The 16,775-nt window shown below is 46.9% G+C and overlaps 1 protein-coding gene and 1 long non-coding RNA gene across 6 annotated transcripts in view; one reads left to right on the top strand and one right to left on the bottom strand.

Moving 5' to 3' along the window:
• The window catches only part of LOC141580296 (uncharacterized), a 282,711-nt gene that overhangs the window by 48,233 nt on the left and 217,703 nt on the right, over nt 1-16,775 (bottom strand). The gene's annotated exons all lie outside the window — the stretch shown is intronic.
• FGF1 (fibroblast growth factor 1) overlaps nt 1-16,775 on the top strand; it is a 105,962-nt gene that overhangs the window by 80,055 nt on the left and 9,132 nt on the right. For 4 of the 5 annotated variants that reach the window (XM_003920549.3, XM_010338416.3, XM_010338408.3 and 1 more), the window contains exons 2-3: nt 3,095-3,297; nt 16,085-16,188. In XM_003920549.3, the coding sequence (XP_003920598.1) occupies nt 3,129-3,297; nt 16,085-16,188 (273 nt within the window). In that variant the 5' untranslated portion in view covers nt 3,095-3,128. Of the gene's footprint in view, nt 1-3,093; nt 3,298-16,084; nt 16,189-16,775 lie in introns of those variants that run through there. The other variant, XM_074381146.1, reaches the window with a different exon arrangement.

Genomic DNA, 16,775 nt, shown 5'->3' with positions numbered 1-16,775 from the left:
CCACTGGAAGAAATCGAGACAAGGAGAAACGAAATTCTGCCCACCTAAGATTGACAATACAAATGACTATCTGTGCAGTGAAGTGGAAGCCACTAGTATGTAATTATTGTCTCCTATGCTAAATGAAGTACATAACTTAGGAAGTGCTTAGAAAAAAATAAGTGAAAGAAAAAATTCATTATCTCTTAGTTTTACTTTAAGAAAGGGGAATCTGGTGATGGTTTTATGCTAATGGAGAGGTGAGGGGTAAAGATATCCATATTGGGAAGAGCTAAATTGCTTTACATTAGAAGTGGGTCCAAAAGGTAGTGGAGTGAGGACTTAAGAGTGAGGGGCTGGGTGGGGAGAGGGGTGAGTGGAGAGACAGAGGGAGAGAGAGTAAGAGAGCCAGAGTGGGCACAGAAGGACTTAGAGCCTTATGGATGAGAGAGAAAGGTTTGGAAGAGACAGTGAGGATGGGGAGAGATTGTGCTATGCAAGGTAAACTCTGCAATCCTCTCTGTGAAACTGACATAAATAAAATTATTATGTGTGTGGGCCAGGCACTGTGACTCATGCCTGTAATCCCAGCCAGCACTTTGGGAAACTGAGGTGGGTGGATCACCTGGGGTCAGGAGTTCGAGACCAGCCTGGCTAACATGGTGAAACTCCATTTCTACTAAAAATACAAAAAATTAGCCAGGCATGGTGGCAGGTGCCTGTAATCCTAGCTACTCAGGAGGCTTAGGCAGGAGACTTGCTTTAACCCAGGAGGCAGAGGTTGCAGTGAGCTGAGATCACGCCATTGCACTCGAGCTTGGGCAACATGAGTGAAACTCTGTCTCAAAAAAGTGTGTGTGTGCGTGTGTGTGTGTGTGTGTGTGTGTGTGTGTGTGTGTGTAATGCAAAATTCTCTTTGGGGTTCTTGGAGGCACCCCCAACGGTAGCTGAAAACAGGAACACTGGCTGGCCCATGTGGCTGCAGAGTGGGAAAAATGTACCAGAAACATTAAAATGCCAGGAGCAGAGAAAACAAATGGAGCCTTCCAACATGAACCCTCATTCCAAAGTCATAAGGACAAATTATTGTAATTGGTGTCTTGATTTATGATGGCCCTGCCTCCTATGAGAGCAGCTCCACAAGGCTGCTGCAGGCACTGATGGATGCTTAGTGCAGGGAGTGCAGGGTGGCTGTTGGTCTTCCATGATGTGCACAAAGCTGCTGGGGTGGGTTTCTCCTGGAGAAGGAGGAGATGTGTGGAGTCCTGTTTTGTGGTTGGCATGGGGGCAAAAGGAGAGGCTGTAGGTGGAGCTAGCCAACCTTTGGGTCACAAATGAATAAGTACATGAATGACAGGTTTATGGTGACAGATGTACCTGCCAGGCAATGGGTAAAAACCCCACTTCTCATAAAAAGGCTAGTGTTAATAAAGTCACTAAACCTTTTCATGGTGATTAAGGGCAAATTGGGGCTTTCTGTTCCCAGACCCCTTTTGAGGTTCGGCTCCACTGCTTACTAGCTGTTGCCCCTGGGCAGGCCACTGAACATCTTTAAGCTGTTTTATTTTATTAAAAATGAGGATAATAGGCCTGGCACGGTGGTTCATGCCTATAATCCCAGCACTTTGGGAGGCCGAGGTGGGCAGATCACAAGGTCAGGAGTTCGAGACCAGCCTGGCCAACATGGTGAACTCCCATCTCTACTAAAAATACAAAAAAAAAATTAGCCAGGTGTGGTGGTACAGGTCTGTAATCCCAGCTACTTGGGAGGCTGAGGCAGGAGAATTGCTTGAACCTGGGAGGTGGAGGTTGTAGTGAGCCAAGACCATACCATAGCACTCCAGCTTGGGCAACAGAGCAAGACTCTGTCTCAAAAAATTTTTTTAAATGAGGATAATATGAGTGTCTACTTAAAAGGATTATGGTGAGATTACTTGAGATAACCTGTAGCCCAAAATACGTTAAATGATGAGGATTTCTATTCTATGACCACTTGATAATCAATATGTATTGATGATCACATTCACTACTTAACTCCTACCAAGTGCAGCTCTCACGTTAGTTTCCTGCTTTCTTTTTGGCCTCTTTCTTTTCCGTTTTTAGGGCCACCAGCACTTCCTTCTAAGCGGTGGGGCAAGTTTATGCTGTAACCAATTCTAATGCTCACTGGTTTTGTTTTTTAATCCTTTGAGGTGTAAGTGATGCATTTTCATATTAGTAATGTAAGTTTGTATATAGTAGCTATATATAATGTTAGAGGTATATTATATATAACATGTTGGTTTCTGTGTTCTATCTCACATTAGAAAATAACTAGGATAAAGGCAGCCTGTGTGCAAAGGACAGACTCACCTTCTCTGTGCCACACGAAGCTATGTGGAAAGCTGTGGAATAAGCAGGAACCAGGCATAGCTTTCATCATCATCTGTCTCATAAGATTTCCTTTCACCTGATGTTTCTCCTTTAAAAACCCACTTACTCCCACTCTGTGCCTTTTTCCCTGGTTCCAGTTCTGTTTCCCCCAGAAAATCCAGAAGGTTCCCTTTACAAACTAACCCTTTGCTGTCCGTGTTGCATCCCTGAAAGGCCTCCTGTGCCTTTGCGTGCAGGTCCCAAGTGTCCAGGCCATCTGTGCCATCTGTGCCATCTGTGCCATCTGTATCTCATCAAGGCAGCGCGAGGGTGGAGGGCAGAACCTGGGTCCTGGCCTCTCAGCTTTTGTGGGTTTCAGCCAGATCCTGCGTGTTATTTTAGGGCAACTTTGGTGTTGAATTTGAGGATGTGTGTGGACCAGAAGGAGGGACCAAAACATGATTTTTTTTTTTCCTCTTGGTCAAATGATTAAATTTGAAGTTCTAAAAAATGCACAGCTTGGATCAAAGCTGTGTCCAATTGGGAAGAGAAACATGGCCTGGAAACCCCTCCCATGCCGGGGACCATCCTTCCTTAACCACCAGCCACCTCACAGCCCCGCTGACTGCGGGCATCACCTGGGCAGGCTGTGGTTACTCACTGCCCAGGAGCCCTGTGCCCGGGAGCTGTCCTTCCTTTCTTCAAAGGGCATTTTGTGCCTTTGCTGGAAGAACTGACTACAGGTTTGTTCCATTTCTTACAGTTTTGAAAGCGCCACGAGCAGCAGCTGCTGAACCATGGCTGAAGGGGAAATCACCACCTTTACAGCCCTGACCGAGAAGTTTGATCTGCCTCCAGGGAATTACAAGAAGCCCAAACTCCTCTACTGTAGCAACGGGGGCCACTTCTTGAGGATCCTTCCGGATGGCACAGTGGATGGGACCAGGGACAGGAGCGATCTTCACAGTAAGCACATCTCTATGGCACCCTTTTCCCTTTCTGGCATCGTCTGTAGTCAAGGTGGGAGGAAGGAGCATATTTAAGCAGCGATGCTTGCTTCTCCAAGGTTCTATTCAGGCACAACACATGCCAAGGTGGAGTCACATCAATGTGTAAAACGTCTGGGTTGGGAAAAGAGGGAGTTGTGGGGGCCACCACTTACCTAAACGTGTCCTATTTCAAGCTTTTTAAAGCGCTCTCTGCTGACCTAACAGAACGGGCTGCCGGTGCTCGATCGCCGTATGTTTTCCCAGGTTTCTGTAACTAGTGAAAGATCTGGCCCCAAGGCTGGTCCGGGGCCCGCGTGCTCCATGAGGGAAGGAACCAGACGGGCATGGCGGTAAATCCTGCACAGAGGTGCGGGCTCCGTTTCAAGTCAACTGACTCTCCTGGTTATGTTTCCACTGGGCTTGATTTGTGAAATCCTAGTTCATCATCGTAGTCTTACACATCGTAAATCAGGCAGCTTTCCCTCTGCGTATCGCACAGATGTGGCCGTGGTAACCAGCAGGGGTAAAGTCATTCTCCAGACCGTATAGAAACTGGAGAGTGGGCGTGCCTCCTGCCAAACGCTGAATCTCTCTTCCAGGCCTTCCTGGCAGCCCGGCTCTCAGAGGGGGTTGGTAAATGAAGGTATGACTCTGGAGAAAAGAATCTTCTTGACTGTCTAAGTATAAAAAACCTCTTCCTTCTGTTCTGGTTCTTCCGGCGTTCGATATTAGGTTTCTGGGTCTCACTGTGATGTTATCTGAGATTCCCCGAGTCCCACTGTAGCATCAGCAACAGATGTTACAGAGAAGCCAGAAGTCAGATTCAGTCCCTGCTTAGAGGGTCGGCAATTTTTTTTTTTTTTTTTTTGAGATGGAGTCTCACTCTGTCACCCAGGCTGGAGTGCAGTGGCATGATCTTGGCTCACTGCAAACTCTACCTCCTAGGTTCAAGCAATTCTCCTGACTTAGCCTCCTGAGTAGCTGGGACTACAGGCATACGCCACCATGCCCAGCTAATTTTTGTATTTTTAGTAGAGATGGGGGTTTTGCCATATTGGCCAGGCTGGTCTCGAACTCCTGACCTTGTGATCCGCCTGCCTCAGCCTCCCAAAGTGCTGGGATTACAGGCTTGAGCCACCGCGCCCGGCCAAGGGTCAGCAATCTTAAGAGTCAAATATGCCACAAATCAAGAGAAGGAAAATCAGGAGGTACAGAAGAGGACAGACAGGAAGTTTCTGTAGGACTGTTTAAAATGCAATGCAAAACTCTCACTTTGACGTGATGGTTTATGTATCAGGTGGTCTTCATTATTCATGGACAAGGCACTAGAGTTGTAGGCTCTAAGCACAAATGATCACTTAGCTGGTGCTCACGCTCTACCCTCAGATGCACAGGTAGTGGGGATGGAAGCTGGCGTTTACGCACGAGGTGACATTGTTCCGTCCTTCCCACCCACTGCACAGACCCTTGAGATGAAGAGCAGGAAGGCTGAGGCTGAGGCTGGGGCTTACAGCTGCAGAATTAGCTCTTTTGGGCTTTGTTTTGATGGCTTATCTTCAAATGGGCTTGCTGAATGCCTTATACTCAGTGAAAAACAGGTATCAGAGTGAGGCACAAAAAGATCTATTTGTTAAAAGCAGACATAAACAGTATTTATTGCAAATCAGTGCACATAGGTGGTGGTCCATCGTGTCAGGCATGATAAACAATTCATGTGATCTTCCCCATACAATACAAGGGAACAAGCTTTAATTTCTCCGGGTTTTAAGAGTTCCTAATACGGCTTAGCAATTTTCCGAAAAAGCAGGGAATGCTCTCTGGTCCTCAGAACCCAAGAGGAAAGGCAAGCTTTGTGATATGGTCCTTGGGGTTAAGCTAGCTCTTCTGGGAACCCTTGAATTCTGGGATAACGAGAGGCTCCAATACTGGAATTTCTGGTGCAATGGAAAATGGCTTCATTGTTGTCTATCCCTCATTAGTACGACAGCCTGCACTCTGGGTGCGTAACGCTGGGACAACTTCTGGAGTCCGTAGTGGATCTGGCCACCTGACTTAAGATGTCAGGAGCTTCTAGAAAGCAGCGCAGGGTAGCCTTGGGCATATATGTGAGGACGTCTGCATTCAAGGAAAGCCGGATTGTTTTCCAAGTAAATTTGGGCAACTGTACCTTTCTGTCCTCACTTTTCGCACTTGTACCAAAAGAATACCAATACTCCTTGCCTTACAGGTTTCTTGGGAGGATTAAATGAGATAATATAGTGGGAGCTGTTGGCACAGTGCCTGGCCCAGAGGAACAGCACAGCACACGTTGCTTCATATTGCATTTATCATCATCAAACTTCCCATACATTCAGCCCAGAATGTGGTAACACGGTCGAATCCGAGGACTTTCTAAGCTCCTTTTTTACAGTACTGCCTGCCACCCAGGAAAGTCAAGGGGTTAGATACAGGCCTGGATTCAGGGTCTCTCTGCCAACGCTCGGTGGTGTTGTGTGGGCCTATTATTTGCTTACTCTGGAACTAGGAACAAGGACCAAGAGGGCAGAGGGCAGAGTAAGTGGGCTGGGTGGCCAGAAGTCCATCCCTGTACCTGGCAATACCAGAACTGGATATTGTGCTGCAGAGTCAGCAGGCTCGAGTTCAAGCCTGCTCTGCCCCTTTCCACCTGGAGAAGCCCCGACAGTGAACGTTCTTTCAACCAGACACTCTTTCTGTTTGCATACTCTGCAAAAGAAACTTAGAGACCCCTAGCCCTGGGACTCTTCCCAACATCCTTTCCTAACTAGAAATTTAAGTGTCTCTAGTGTTCCCAGCTAATTTTCAGGAAAAGCGTTTAATCTCACTGAGACTGTTTCCTCACCCGGGAATCGGAATGGCAGCATTCCCCAGCGTGCCTCACAAGGGCGAAAATACGACCTACTAAGATTCTGCAGGTGAGAGCAGTCTTGGGCACTCCCTGAATGTGGTTCTGTCGCCCTCTTCTGCTCAGTGGTGGTACTGCCAGAGCCCTTCTAAATTTGAAGAGTTATACGGAATTGCCTCCGCTAGGCATGGGGAGGATGCTCCCTGACTAAATGTAGTCCGCACGTCCTGGCCAGGGGGTGTTTTCAATTTTTTGATCACTAGTTTGAGCATGATTAGAGATTGAGGTAACAGGTGGAGTCACATGTTAAGACTTCCTTCAGAAAGAGCATTTCTAAAAGCCAATAGAAAAATTTAAATAAATCACACAAGATAGAACTGTATGCCTTTGAGCTCTACAAGGCAGAAATAACTCCTTTCACAGCTTCCCTTTGTCCCCAAGTCATTGATCTTTCCTGGGCAAATGTACCTTCTTCCTCCTTCTAGGCGAATGAGTTTCCAAGTACCTAACCTTTTTTACAGAGGCATAATCCTAGGACAGATGCTTGTGTAGGGGCCATTCTCATAGACACCTGAGTAAAATGTCTACCGGTGGACTTGTGGCTTGCAGAGAAGATGGTTTGGGTCTGTCCTGTTACCATTCCTCAAATCACTGCTGCAGGCAGTTAGCAGTCTGGACGGTGAACACTGGTTATGCTGCTGTGCTACAAAGGCTAGGCAGAATCCGCCCGGGAGTGCGGCACAGATTCCAGGGCTGATCGGCACAATTTGAGAAGGTTCATGTTGGCCCCTAAGTTTCAGTTCAGGGAGACATGTAAATGGTGTCACCATCAGAGGGGGAGGTCCTGGAAGAGCATCAGGTCCAGGGGAAGATGGCCAGTTCCATTCTGGACACAAGCATTTCAGTAGTGCCTTGTGTATCATGCCGCTCTCCTCAGAGTTGTAATTCTACATTTATTTATGTGATTATTTAATGGTATTTCCCTCCCACTGCACTCCCTGAGGACAAGGACTTTGTCTCTTATTGCTCAATACTACAAATACAGTGTCTAACACATCGCCTGCCACTTGGTAAAATACCCAGTAAACATTAATTTGATGAGTGACCAAATTGTCTTGGTGGCCACTAAATTCAAATTCAACCATATATTCAACAAACATCTATCGAGCCCTGATATGTGCTGGCCATTATGCTGAACTCTCTCACTTCCAGCTAACCACAGCCTTGAGAGGTTACTAATTATCATCACTCTAAGAGCACTGCAGCTGACAGGCGTGACCAGCTCCTAACTGGGAGGGCTTGGCAGCAACCCCGTCTTCTGCTTCCAGGATTAAGGTTTCTTCCATATCCCACCGACCCTGACACCCCAACACCGTGACAGCGGTTCTGCCCCGCAAACTGATTCAGTAAACGTCGGTGCTGTGGGTCAGATGGAGGTAGGTCAGGTCCCAACACTGCGATTTACCATTTCTGTGTCACCTTGGGACAGTTACTCTCAATGTGCCTTGGTTGCCTTGTTCTAAAAACAAGAATGGCAACAGTACCCACTTATAGGAATGTAGACGTCTTTTTTTTTTTTTTGAGACGGAGTTTCGCTCTTGTTACCCAGGCTGGAGTGCAATGGCGCGATCTCGGCTCACCGCAACCTCCGCCTCCTGGGTTCAGGCAATTCTCCTGCCTCAGCCTCCTGAGTAGCTGGGATTACAGGCACGCGCCACCATGCCCAGCTAATGTTTTGTATTTTTAGTAGAGACGGGGTTTCACCATGTTAACCAGGATGGTCTCGATCTCTCGACCTCGTGATCCACCCACCTTGGCCTCCCAAAGTGCTGGGATTACAGGCTTTAGCCACCGCGCCCGGCTGGAATGTAGACGTCTTAATGTGATGTTTGTAAGAGTGTTCAGCACACTGCTAGGCACATACGTGCTCAAAAAAATGAAACTAATCATCATCCGTCCAGGATTCCTGAGCCTTCCTCACCTAACCAGCTCATCTTTCAAGTCTGTTAGAATAAGTGAATGCTATGCTTGCTCACAGAACTGAGGGTGACTGTCCCAGCCTCTCTGGGACTATCCGGGTGAAGCCCCTGAGGCCTGACACAGAGGCATACCTTACCCAGGCACAGGGGCAGCAAGCCCCACCCTGTCTCACTCTTCCGGCAGGGAAAGTCTGCTCTGCGTTTGATTCTGCTCTTTCTGGGATGTTTCCTTTCTGGCGAAGGGGGACCATGACTTATCCCTCAATGGGATTAATAACTGGAACAATAATTAGAGAATAATTTGCTCACAAGCATGCCAGACCTGCAGCTGCCTGCCACGGCCCACAACGCTTCACCTCCTCAAGCACGCCAGAGGCTACGTGGGGAGCAGAATTACCGGCACCACTCACTGCACAAATGGAAATGTTCTTGAGCAAAGTGCATGCCAATCAAATATTTATAAATCAAGCCACATCCTAAAGGCACTAGCAAGAGTCCGCTGGTCAAAACAATCCTACTTTGTAGCCCTTTCTAAAGGGCAGACTGCTCTTCGGTGAAATGCCTCCTGCCCTGTTGCTTTAGGGGAGTCCAGACTTCTGTTCTCTGGTTGGGATCACTCAGCACCTAGCGGTTAAGGCACTTCATTCCCAACCAGCATAGATGCAAGGTCAAAACAGCTTTTCAAATCACCACGATGGGCAGAGCTGGACCACACTTCCAGAAATCAGAGAGAGGGGAAGGTCTCCAGGTGGGAACATATTCAGCGACAGGGCGCTCTCACCTCTGTCACATGTGATGGAAAGGTCCCTTGCCATCCTCCCACAACCCTCATCTGATTATACAGAGGATTGTTATACATAAACTTTAAAATAGACACACACACCTATATATAAGTATATAGGTGTATGTATATATATATATATATATGTGTGTGTGTGTGTGTGTAAGTATATATATATACACACACCTATATATATATATATATACACACACGTGTGTGTGTGTCTGTGCGCGCGTGTGTGTGTGTATGTGTGTGTATGTGTCTATATATATGTCATTCAGTCTCTGGACTGTATCAAAATTTTCCAGGCATCTTTTTGAGACATTAAAGAAGCAGACACCTTTTAAGAAAGGCTTTTTAATATATATATTTATATTTATATATATGTGTATATGTATTTATATGTGTATATATATTTATGTATATATACGTATGTGTACGTATATTTTTTTAACCACTGGAATTATTTTCCCCAAAATTCAATTTTTCCCCTTCTCTGTCCTTCTCTAATGTTTGACGAATCCCAGCTTGTGGCTACATTTTAATTATAAATGCCACTGACATAAAACCACCTCACCAAGTTCTGAATGAGGCTGACCTCACTTTGGGTAAACACGGCAAAGGACGGGAAGTCTCCAGCCCAGAATAAACCAGGCACGTAATCTCTCTTGGCCTCTCGTCGCAGAGCAGAGGTGGAAAGCAGGCTGAGAGGCCACGAACAGACCCGCCACAGAAGTAGAGCCTCTCTCTGCAGGCATTTTCCTCGTTGAATGCATCCGTTGTGGTCTTACCTTGGCGTTTTCCTGGGACGCGTCAGCAAAACGCTATGATAGCTTGGGGCTCAGAAACAAGGGGCAGGACCTCCGAGCTGACTTCTCTTGGCACTAGCCGTTCTTACCTCAGAACTGTTGATAAAGAAATGGAGTTAGGATGAAGGAAACATTTCCTCAATCCCTTTCCGTCTTAGCGCCTCTTTTCCTTCCCAAAGCAGCTACTTGTATGAATTTGGTCCGTGTCTGGTGTACAGTTTTATATTTTACTACAGATATATTCATGAGCTGCACATGTTGTATTGTGTGGGGTTTTTGTGTTTTGTTTTGAGACGGGATCTCACCCTGTCGCCCAGGCTGGAGTGCAATGGCGTGATCTCGGCTCGCTGCAACCTCCGCCTCCCGGATTCAAGTGGCTCTCCTGCCTCAGCCTTCCGCGGAGCTGGGACTACAGGTGCTTTCCACCACACCCAGCTAATTTTTGTATTTTTAGTAGAGACGGGGTTTTACCGTGTTAGCCAGGGTGGTCTCAATCTCCTGACCTCATGATCCACCTACCTCGGCCTCCCAAAGTGCTAGGATTATAGGCATGAGCCACCGCGTCCAGCCTGTATTTTTTTTTTTTAAACAAAATTTTAATCAAGGATTTACTATATTCTCCCACTGTAATTTTGTTTTTTTTTTATTTTTTCACTGTATGTTTTATTCTGCCTTTTTTTGAAAGGGGATTTTTTAAAAAAACCTATACACACAGAGAAAGAGAAAGAATGTTGCAGTTTTTGGACTTCTGTTTGCTTTTAGCTCAAAAACAAGGAGAGATTTGTGACTGTTCTAGGAATCACTCCTAGGCTTATCTGTCTGTATCCCTAATCATGTGGAAGCCGGAGTACAGGGACCATGCCTGGCACTGAACCCAAGTCCCAGCACCTTGGAGATGAATGTGTGTTGACTGAATGGCTCTCTGTCCCCGATCCTGAGCTGTCACCCAAGGAAGGAGCTGCTGGTGTGTGGCCAGACCCTCCCTCTCTTTCCAAGGCCCCCCTTTTTCACGCTCTCTCTTTCCTTGCCCATCCTGAGCAGCAGCTGCAAGAGGATGTAGGTCTGGGAAACTGGAATGAAGTCACACGAGAGAGCTGGACACCTAGCCAGCTACACGAGCTGCTCGGGCTGGGTGTTGCTTCTTCCTGCCAGCCCTGCTTGCAGAAGGATATATGTTTAGGAAACTGAGCCAGAAAGAAATCTAGTGAAAATGAGCTATGAAACTTGGACATCCTGGAGAAATAATATTTACAGAGGAAACTCTTGAGACGAACTCTCACCGGTGCAACAACCCTGGTGTCGGGACTCACGGCTGAGGGCTGAAGTCATGTGCTAAGCAGGCTGCTGGCTCTTGTTCCCCTCTGTGAGGCCTCTTCATGGCCATGATGGAACTCCACAGATGGCAAAGCCAACCCTATTCAGCCCCATGGCCAGACAAGTAGGTGCTATCGAAGGCAGCAAAACAGAAATGAATAGGAAGGGAAAAGCTTTTTAAAAATCTTCCTTGATTGGCTGGGTGAGGTGGTTCACGCCTGTAATCCCGGCACTTTGGGAGGCCGAGACGGGTGGATCACCTGAGGTCAGGAGTTCAAAACCAGCCTGGCCAACGTGGTGAAACCCTGTGTCTGCTCAAAACACAAAAAAACTACCTGGGCATGATGGCGTGTCCCTGTAATCCCAGTTACTCCGGAGGCTGAGGCAGGAGAATCACTTCAACCTGAGAGGCAGAGGTTGCAGTGAGCGGAGCTCGCACCACTGCACCCCCGCCTGGGCAACAGAGCAAGACTCTATCTCAAAAACAAAAACAGAAAAACTTCTTTGATGACCTAAAAAGACCTTCCCTTTGGGGTTTCTGTAGCACCTATAATGTGTTTGACTAAATACATAAATGGGTGGTAGGTTGAAAAGAGTTCCAGGCAACTAAACTCAGTCCACTCCGTGGCTACAAATGGGATGCTGGATGACCACCCGCCATCTTGTCCATGTCTGATCTGAACACAAGAGGGTCCGAGCAGGAGGGTATGGCTGGATTTGGATCAATCCATCCCATAACTGGAGCCCAAGAGGTGGTGTGAAAGAGAGAAAAACATAGGATACTTTGAGTACTCAACCTGGGCTCTGGTAATGATTTTTCCCCTTCTTAGAAGTATAACCTTGCATAAAACATGCTCTCACAAAACTCCAGCTCTTCACCTACAGGACAGAGCAAGCACCACGTTCCTCCAGGCAATGCTTCAAGGAGCAGAAAAGGTCACAAAAGCACAGAGGAAGTGGTCTTACGAGTACTGGCCACTTTCCATGCATTAGCCCTTACAACAACTATCATTATAGGTAAGGAAACAGAGGCAAGTAATTTGCCTAATGATCACACAGCTGATAGGCAGCCAGGCAGAATTTGAGTTCAGGCAGTTGTGTTCTGGAGCCCACACCTTTAATTTTATACTGTTTGTATCAAGATAGAAACTAGCATGATGCCCAGCACATTGTAGGTGATCAATAAAAGGTTAGCCCCTTCCTCTGGTCTCTCTGAAACATATAAGATTAGGCTGAGAAATTGACAGAAAAGTCTATGGGAAGGTTCTCTGAAAACCATAAAGTCTAATAACCATTTTTTTAAAAACAGCTTTTTTGAGATATAACACACAAGCCATACACTTCACCATTTACGTTGTACAATGCAGTGGGTTTTCTTACAACTTAAGAGTTGTACAACCGACACCACAAATCCACTTTAGAATATTTTCAAAAAGAAGCCCCATATCTCTAACCATAATTCCCCCTTCTCCACCTACCCCAGCCCTGGCTGCCACGAATCTACTTGCTGTCTTTAAGGGTCTGCTTATTCTGGACATTTAAATGGAATCACAAAATACACGGCCCTTTATGATGCTTTCTTCCCACTCAGCCCTCTTTCCAGACTCATCCATGTTGTGGCACACCTCAGAATGCTGTTCCTTCATATTGCCAAAGAACATTCTATTTGGCATTCAATGTATCTACTTGCTTCATAGACTGTTAGACCAAGAAATAACTTTACGGAGACTGAGCCCAACTACCCTTCATTTTACTGAAAAAGAGATTGTGTTGCTGAGACTACACAGCCTAGCCCAGGTCACTCAGCTCAGAACCCAGCCTCGAGCCTTGCAACCCTCCACACGGTCCCATCTTACTGCACCCCTCAGAGCATTACTGGAAAGATAAAGTGCAAGCCTTATTGATGATGGGCCAGCAGAATCATCTCTGCCGGTATTAGTCCAACACCATTCAGTCACCAAAAAATATAGACTGTGTGCAAGGCACTGTAGGAGGTGCTGAGGACCCAAGAGGGAACAGGACAAGATCTCTGCCCTTCCTCTCAGAGTGTACACTCTCCTGGGGAAACAGAAATAGATCAGTAGCTCCCTAGATAATAAAATCATTGCATGTTGTACTAAGTGCCATGAAAGAAACAAAGAAGGGCCAGAGGAGGAAGAGGACGTAGAGGAGGGTGGTATTGCAGGGAGAATAGGGTGAGGATAAAAGGACCCAGTGCGCAGAGGGTCACAGGTTACTAGAGAAGGCCTGTTTTAGGCATTTAGGCTGAGGCCAGGAGGAGAAGAACGTCATCAATATCTGGAGGAAGAAGGTGCCAAAGAGAGGGCATAGCATGTGTAAAGATGCTGGGAAGACAGGGAAAGAGCTTGTTGTGTTGAAGTGGTTTTTGTTTTTTGTTTTTGAGATGGAGTTTTGCTCTTGGTGCCAGGCTGGAGTGCAATGGTGCCATCTCGGCTCACCGCAACCTCTGTCTCCCGGGTTCAAGCAATTCTCCTGCCTCAGCCTCCCAAGTAGCTGGAATTACACGCATGCGCCACCATGCCTGACTCATTTTGTATTTTTAGTAGAGACGGGTTTTCTCCAGTGAACTTCCAACACCAGGTGATTCACCTGCCGCAGCCTCCCCGAGTGCTGGGAGTACAGGCATGAGCCACCACACCCAGCCTGTGTTAAGTTTAATAGGAGCAGAAAGAGCGAGCAAGTGGTGTGACTGAAGGCTCGAGAAAGCAGGCCCACCTTACAGTAGAGGCTCATTGGCCTGTTCCCTCGTGACTACACTCTCAGAGCTAACCATGACTAGGCGGACCCGTGAGAAAGTGCATTCGTGGGTTCCAGTTCCTTCCTGTGAATAAAATAAACTCCACTTGCCACAGGAAGCTAAAGGAAGTCCTGAGTCTCTATAGCAAAGACTTCCAAGGAAGGGAGAATTGCGTCTTAGGTAAGGGTGATGAAACTATGTATCATCCTGGGGGTGAATCAGGAGATAAGGAAAGCAAGGAGAAATGAGAAAATAGAGGCATATGAACAGAGAAGTGGTTAAACGATTATGGTGTAGCTACATAATGGAACACAATTGGCAAGAAGAAAGGAGGTCACTTTCAGTACTGATGTAGAAAGTTCTCCAATTTGTTAAGCAAAAAAAGCAAGGTACAGAACTGTGTGCTCAGTATGTTCCCATTAGTAAGAGACAGTATGTCTTTTGCAATGTATGAATGCAAGCTCTCTAGAAAGGATACACATACAATGTGTCTAGGAGGAGTTTCCTTGTTTCTGTATCCCCCAGGAGATGTGCACTTCAGAAGGGGGCCTTTCACTGTCTCCTCCGCTAGGTGGAAACACACGAGTGTATTTCCTGTTCAAATAAACGAAAATGAAGACAAAAACAAGCCAGGTGCGGTGGCTCACGTCTGAAATCCCAGCACTTTGGGAGGCCGAGGTAGGCAGAACATGAGGTCAGGAGTTTGAGACCAGCCTGGCCAACATGGTGAAACTCCATCTATACTAAACACATAAAAATTAGCCAGACATGGTAGTGCACGCCTGTAACTCTAGCTACTCGGGAGGCTGAGGCAGGAGAATTGCTTGAACTTGGGAGGCGGAGGTTGTAGTGACCCAAGATCGTGCCACTGCACTCCAGCCTGAGTGACAGAGCAAGACCTCGTCTCAAAAATAAATAAAAAGAAAAAAGAAAACGAAGAAAAGCCAATGAGGGGGTCTAGATCTACTAGCCAAAGCCACGTGTGTTCCAGCCTCTCCTGCCCCTCGTCCTCTGCCAGCCTGAACCTCAGAGATGCCTCCTCACCCTCCTAGGGAACTTCTGGGCAGCCACTGGTCCCTGGTCTAGATTTCACTACCGGTTGTAATGGTGGTTGTGATGGTCTGGTGACCAAATAAATTATCCCAAAGAGTCTACAATTAATTCCAATTCCCAAATGTGAATAACCAAAGCATCTCCCTCAAGAGGCACCTTAGGGTGAATAAACAAGTTAATAATTATCAAATGGATACTGGATTCCAACTAAGTATCCAGAGCCTTGGGAGTGTCAATCAGTGTGAATGAGGAGAGTGTGGCTCTGTAACTCAGAGTCCTTTCTCTCCCTCTCCAGGTTTCTCAGCCTGGGTGCTGCTGACTCTTTGGCCTGGAAAATTCTTTGCTGTGGGGGCTGCTTTGTGCATTGTAGGATGTTGGCAGCCTCCCTGGCCTCTACCCACCAGATGCCAGTAGCACCCACCCCACTAGCTGTGACAACAGAAACTGTCTCCAGACATTACCAAATGTCCCCTTCGAGAACCACTGTTCTCATCACTGCATTTTCAGGTAACGGCTTCGTTCTCTCCCCCATCAGGAGCTGGCGAGCTCTCCTCTGCCTGTACCCCAGGTGGGCTGCCACAAAGGCTGAGGGATTGACGGAACCTTCATTGTGAATTTCCCTCAATTTCGTATGTGGCAACCAATCCTAACTTTCTGGTAACCTCTTCTGTCTCAGGGAAAACAGTAATCTCAGACTTTATAAAATAATGATCTGTGGACAGGAGTCTCTCCCACGACTACAAGGCCCAGACAATTAAAAGGCACCCCTGTGCAGGTTGATAACAAAAGCAGAACACATACAGGCTGGCCAGATGCTACTTGAAGGCACTCCAAGATGCAGGGATGAGGGAGCCCAGGGGAGCCAAGGCCACTTCCTCCTCCTCCAGGTCACAGAAAAAAAAGCAGTGAGGCACCATGAAGGTGCACATGGAGTCATTTTGTAACCAGCAGGGTGGACAGGTAGGTGAGCTGGCCTCGTCTCTCCTCCCTCTCTCAAGGTCATAACTCCCCACGGACAGCTTTCTTCGGTGCGGGGGGCAAAGATGAAGGGACTGTATTTCTATGTTTTGATTAATCCGAGGCTCATCCCTGAGGGCTCTGAGAAATGAATGAGCAGAATTTTCCATGGCCAACTGTCCTGGCTGATGGGTCCTATCAGCAAAAGCGTAGTGTTTATTTACTTTTGCTCGTGTTATTTTTATTCCAGTTCAGCTGCAGCTCAGTGCGGAAAGCGTGGGGGAGGTGTATATAAAGAGTACCGAGACTGGCCAGTACTTGGCCATGGACACCGACGGGCTTTTATACGGCTCAGTAAGTATGAAGCTGACACGCTTCCAGACGCGGCCAAGGTTTGAGGTTTCCAGAAATCTTGTTACACGGAGTGAGGCAAACTATAAAGCAACAATTAGTCTCTGTTTGTTATTTTTTCCAGAAGGATTCCCACCCTCACCCTGCCTTATTTTAGGCACAAACATAAAAGAGTTTCTTGCGGTATTCTCTCAAAACACTCAAATGTATTATCATATAAACACAGAGGAAAGATTGATTGATGTCTCGGTAACTCCTCAGTCACTCATTTTAGAATATCTTAATCCCATTCCATTCATTCATTCATTCCACAAATGTTATTCTTTTTTTTTCTGTGAGACAGTCTGGCTCTGTCACCCATGCTGGAGTGCAGTGGCGCAATCATGGCTCACTGTAGCCTCCAACTCCTGGGCTCAAGCGATTCTTCCACCTCAGCCCCCTGAGTAGCTGGGACTACCGACAAACACCACCAGGCTCGGTTAATGTTTTTATTTTTTGTAGAGACAGAGTCTCACTATGCTGCTGAGGTTGGTCTCAAACTCCTGGGCTCAGCCTTCCAAAGTGCTGAAATTATAGGCCACCACACACAG

The sequence above is a fragment of the Saimiri boliviensis genome, chromosome 1, assembly GCF_048565385.1.
Source record: "Saimiri boliviensis isolate mSaiBol1 chromosome 1, mSaiBol1.pri, whole genome shotgun sequence".
Classification (NCBI taxonomy): Eukaryota; Metazoa; Chordata; class Mammalia; order Primates; family Cebidae; genus Saimiri; species Saimiri boliviensis.
The sequence above is the reverse complement of the archived record's forward strand: the minus strand, read 5'-3'. Positions and strand labels throughout refer to the sequence as shown.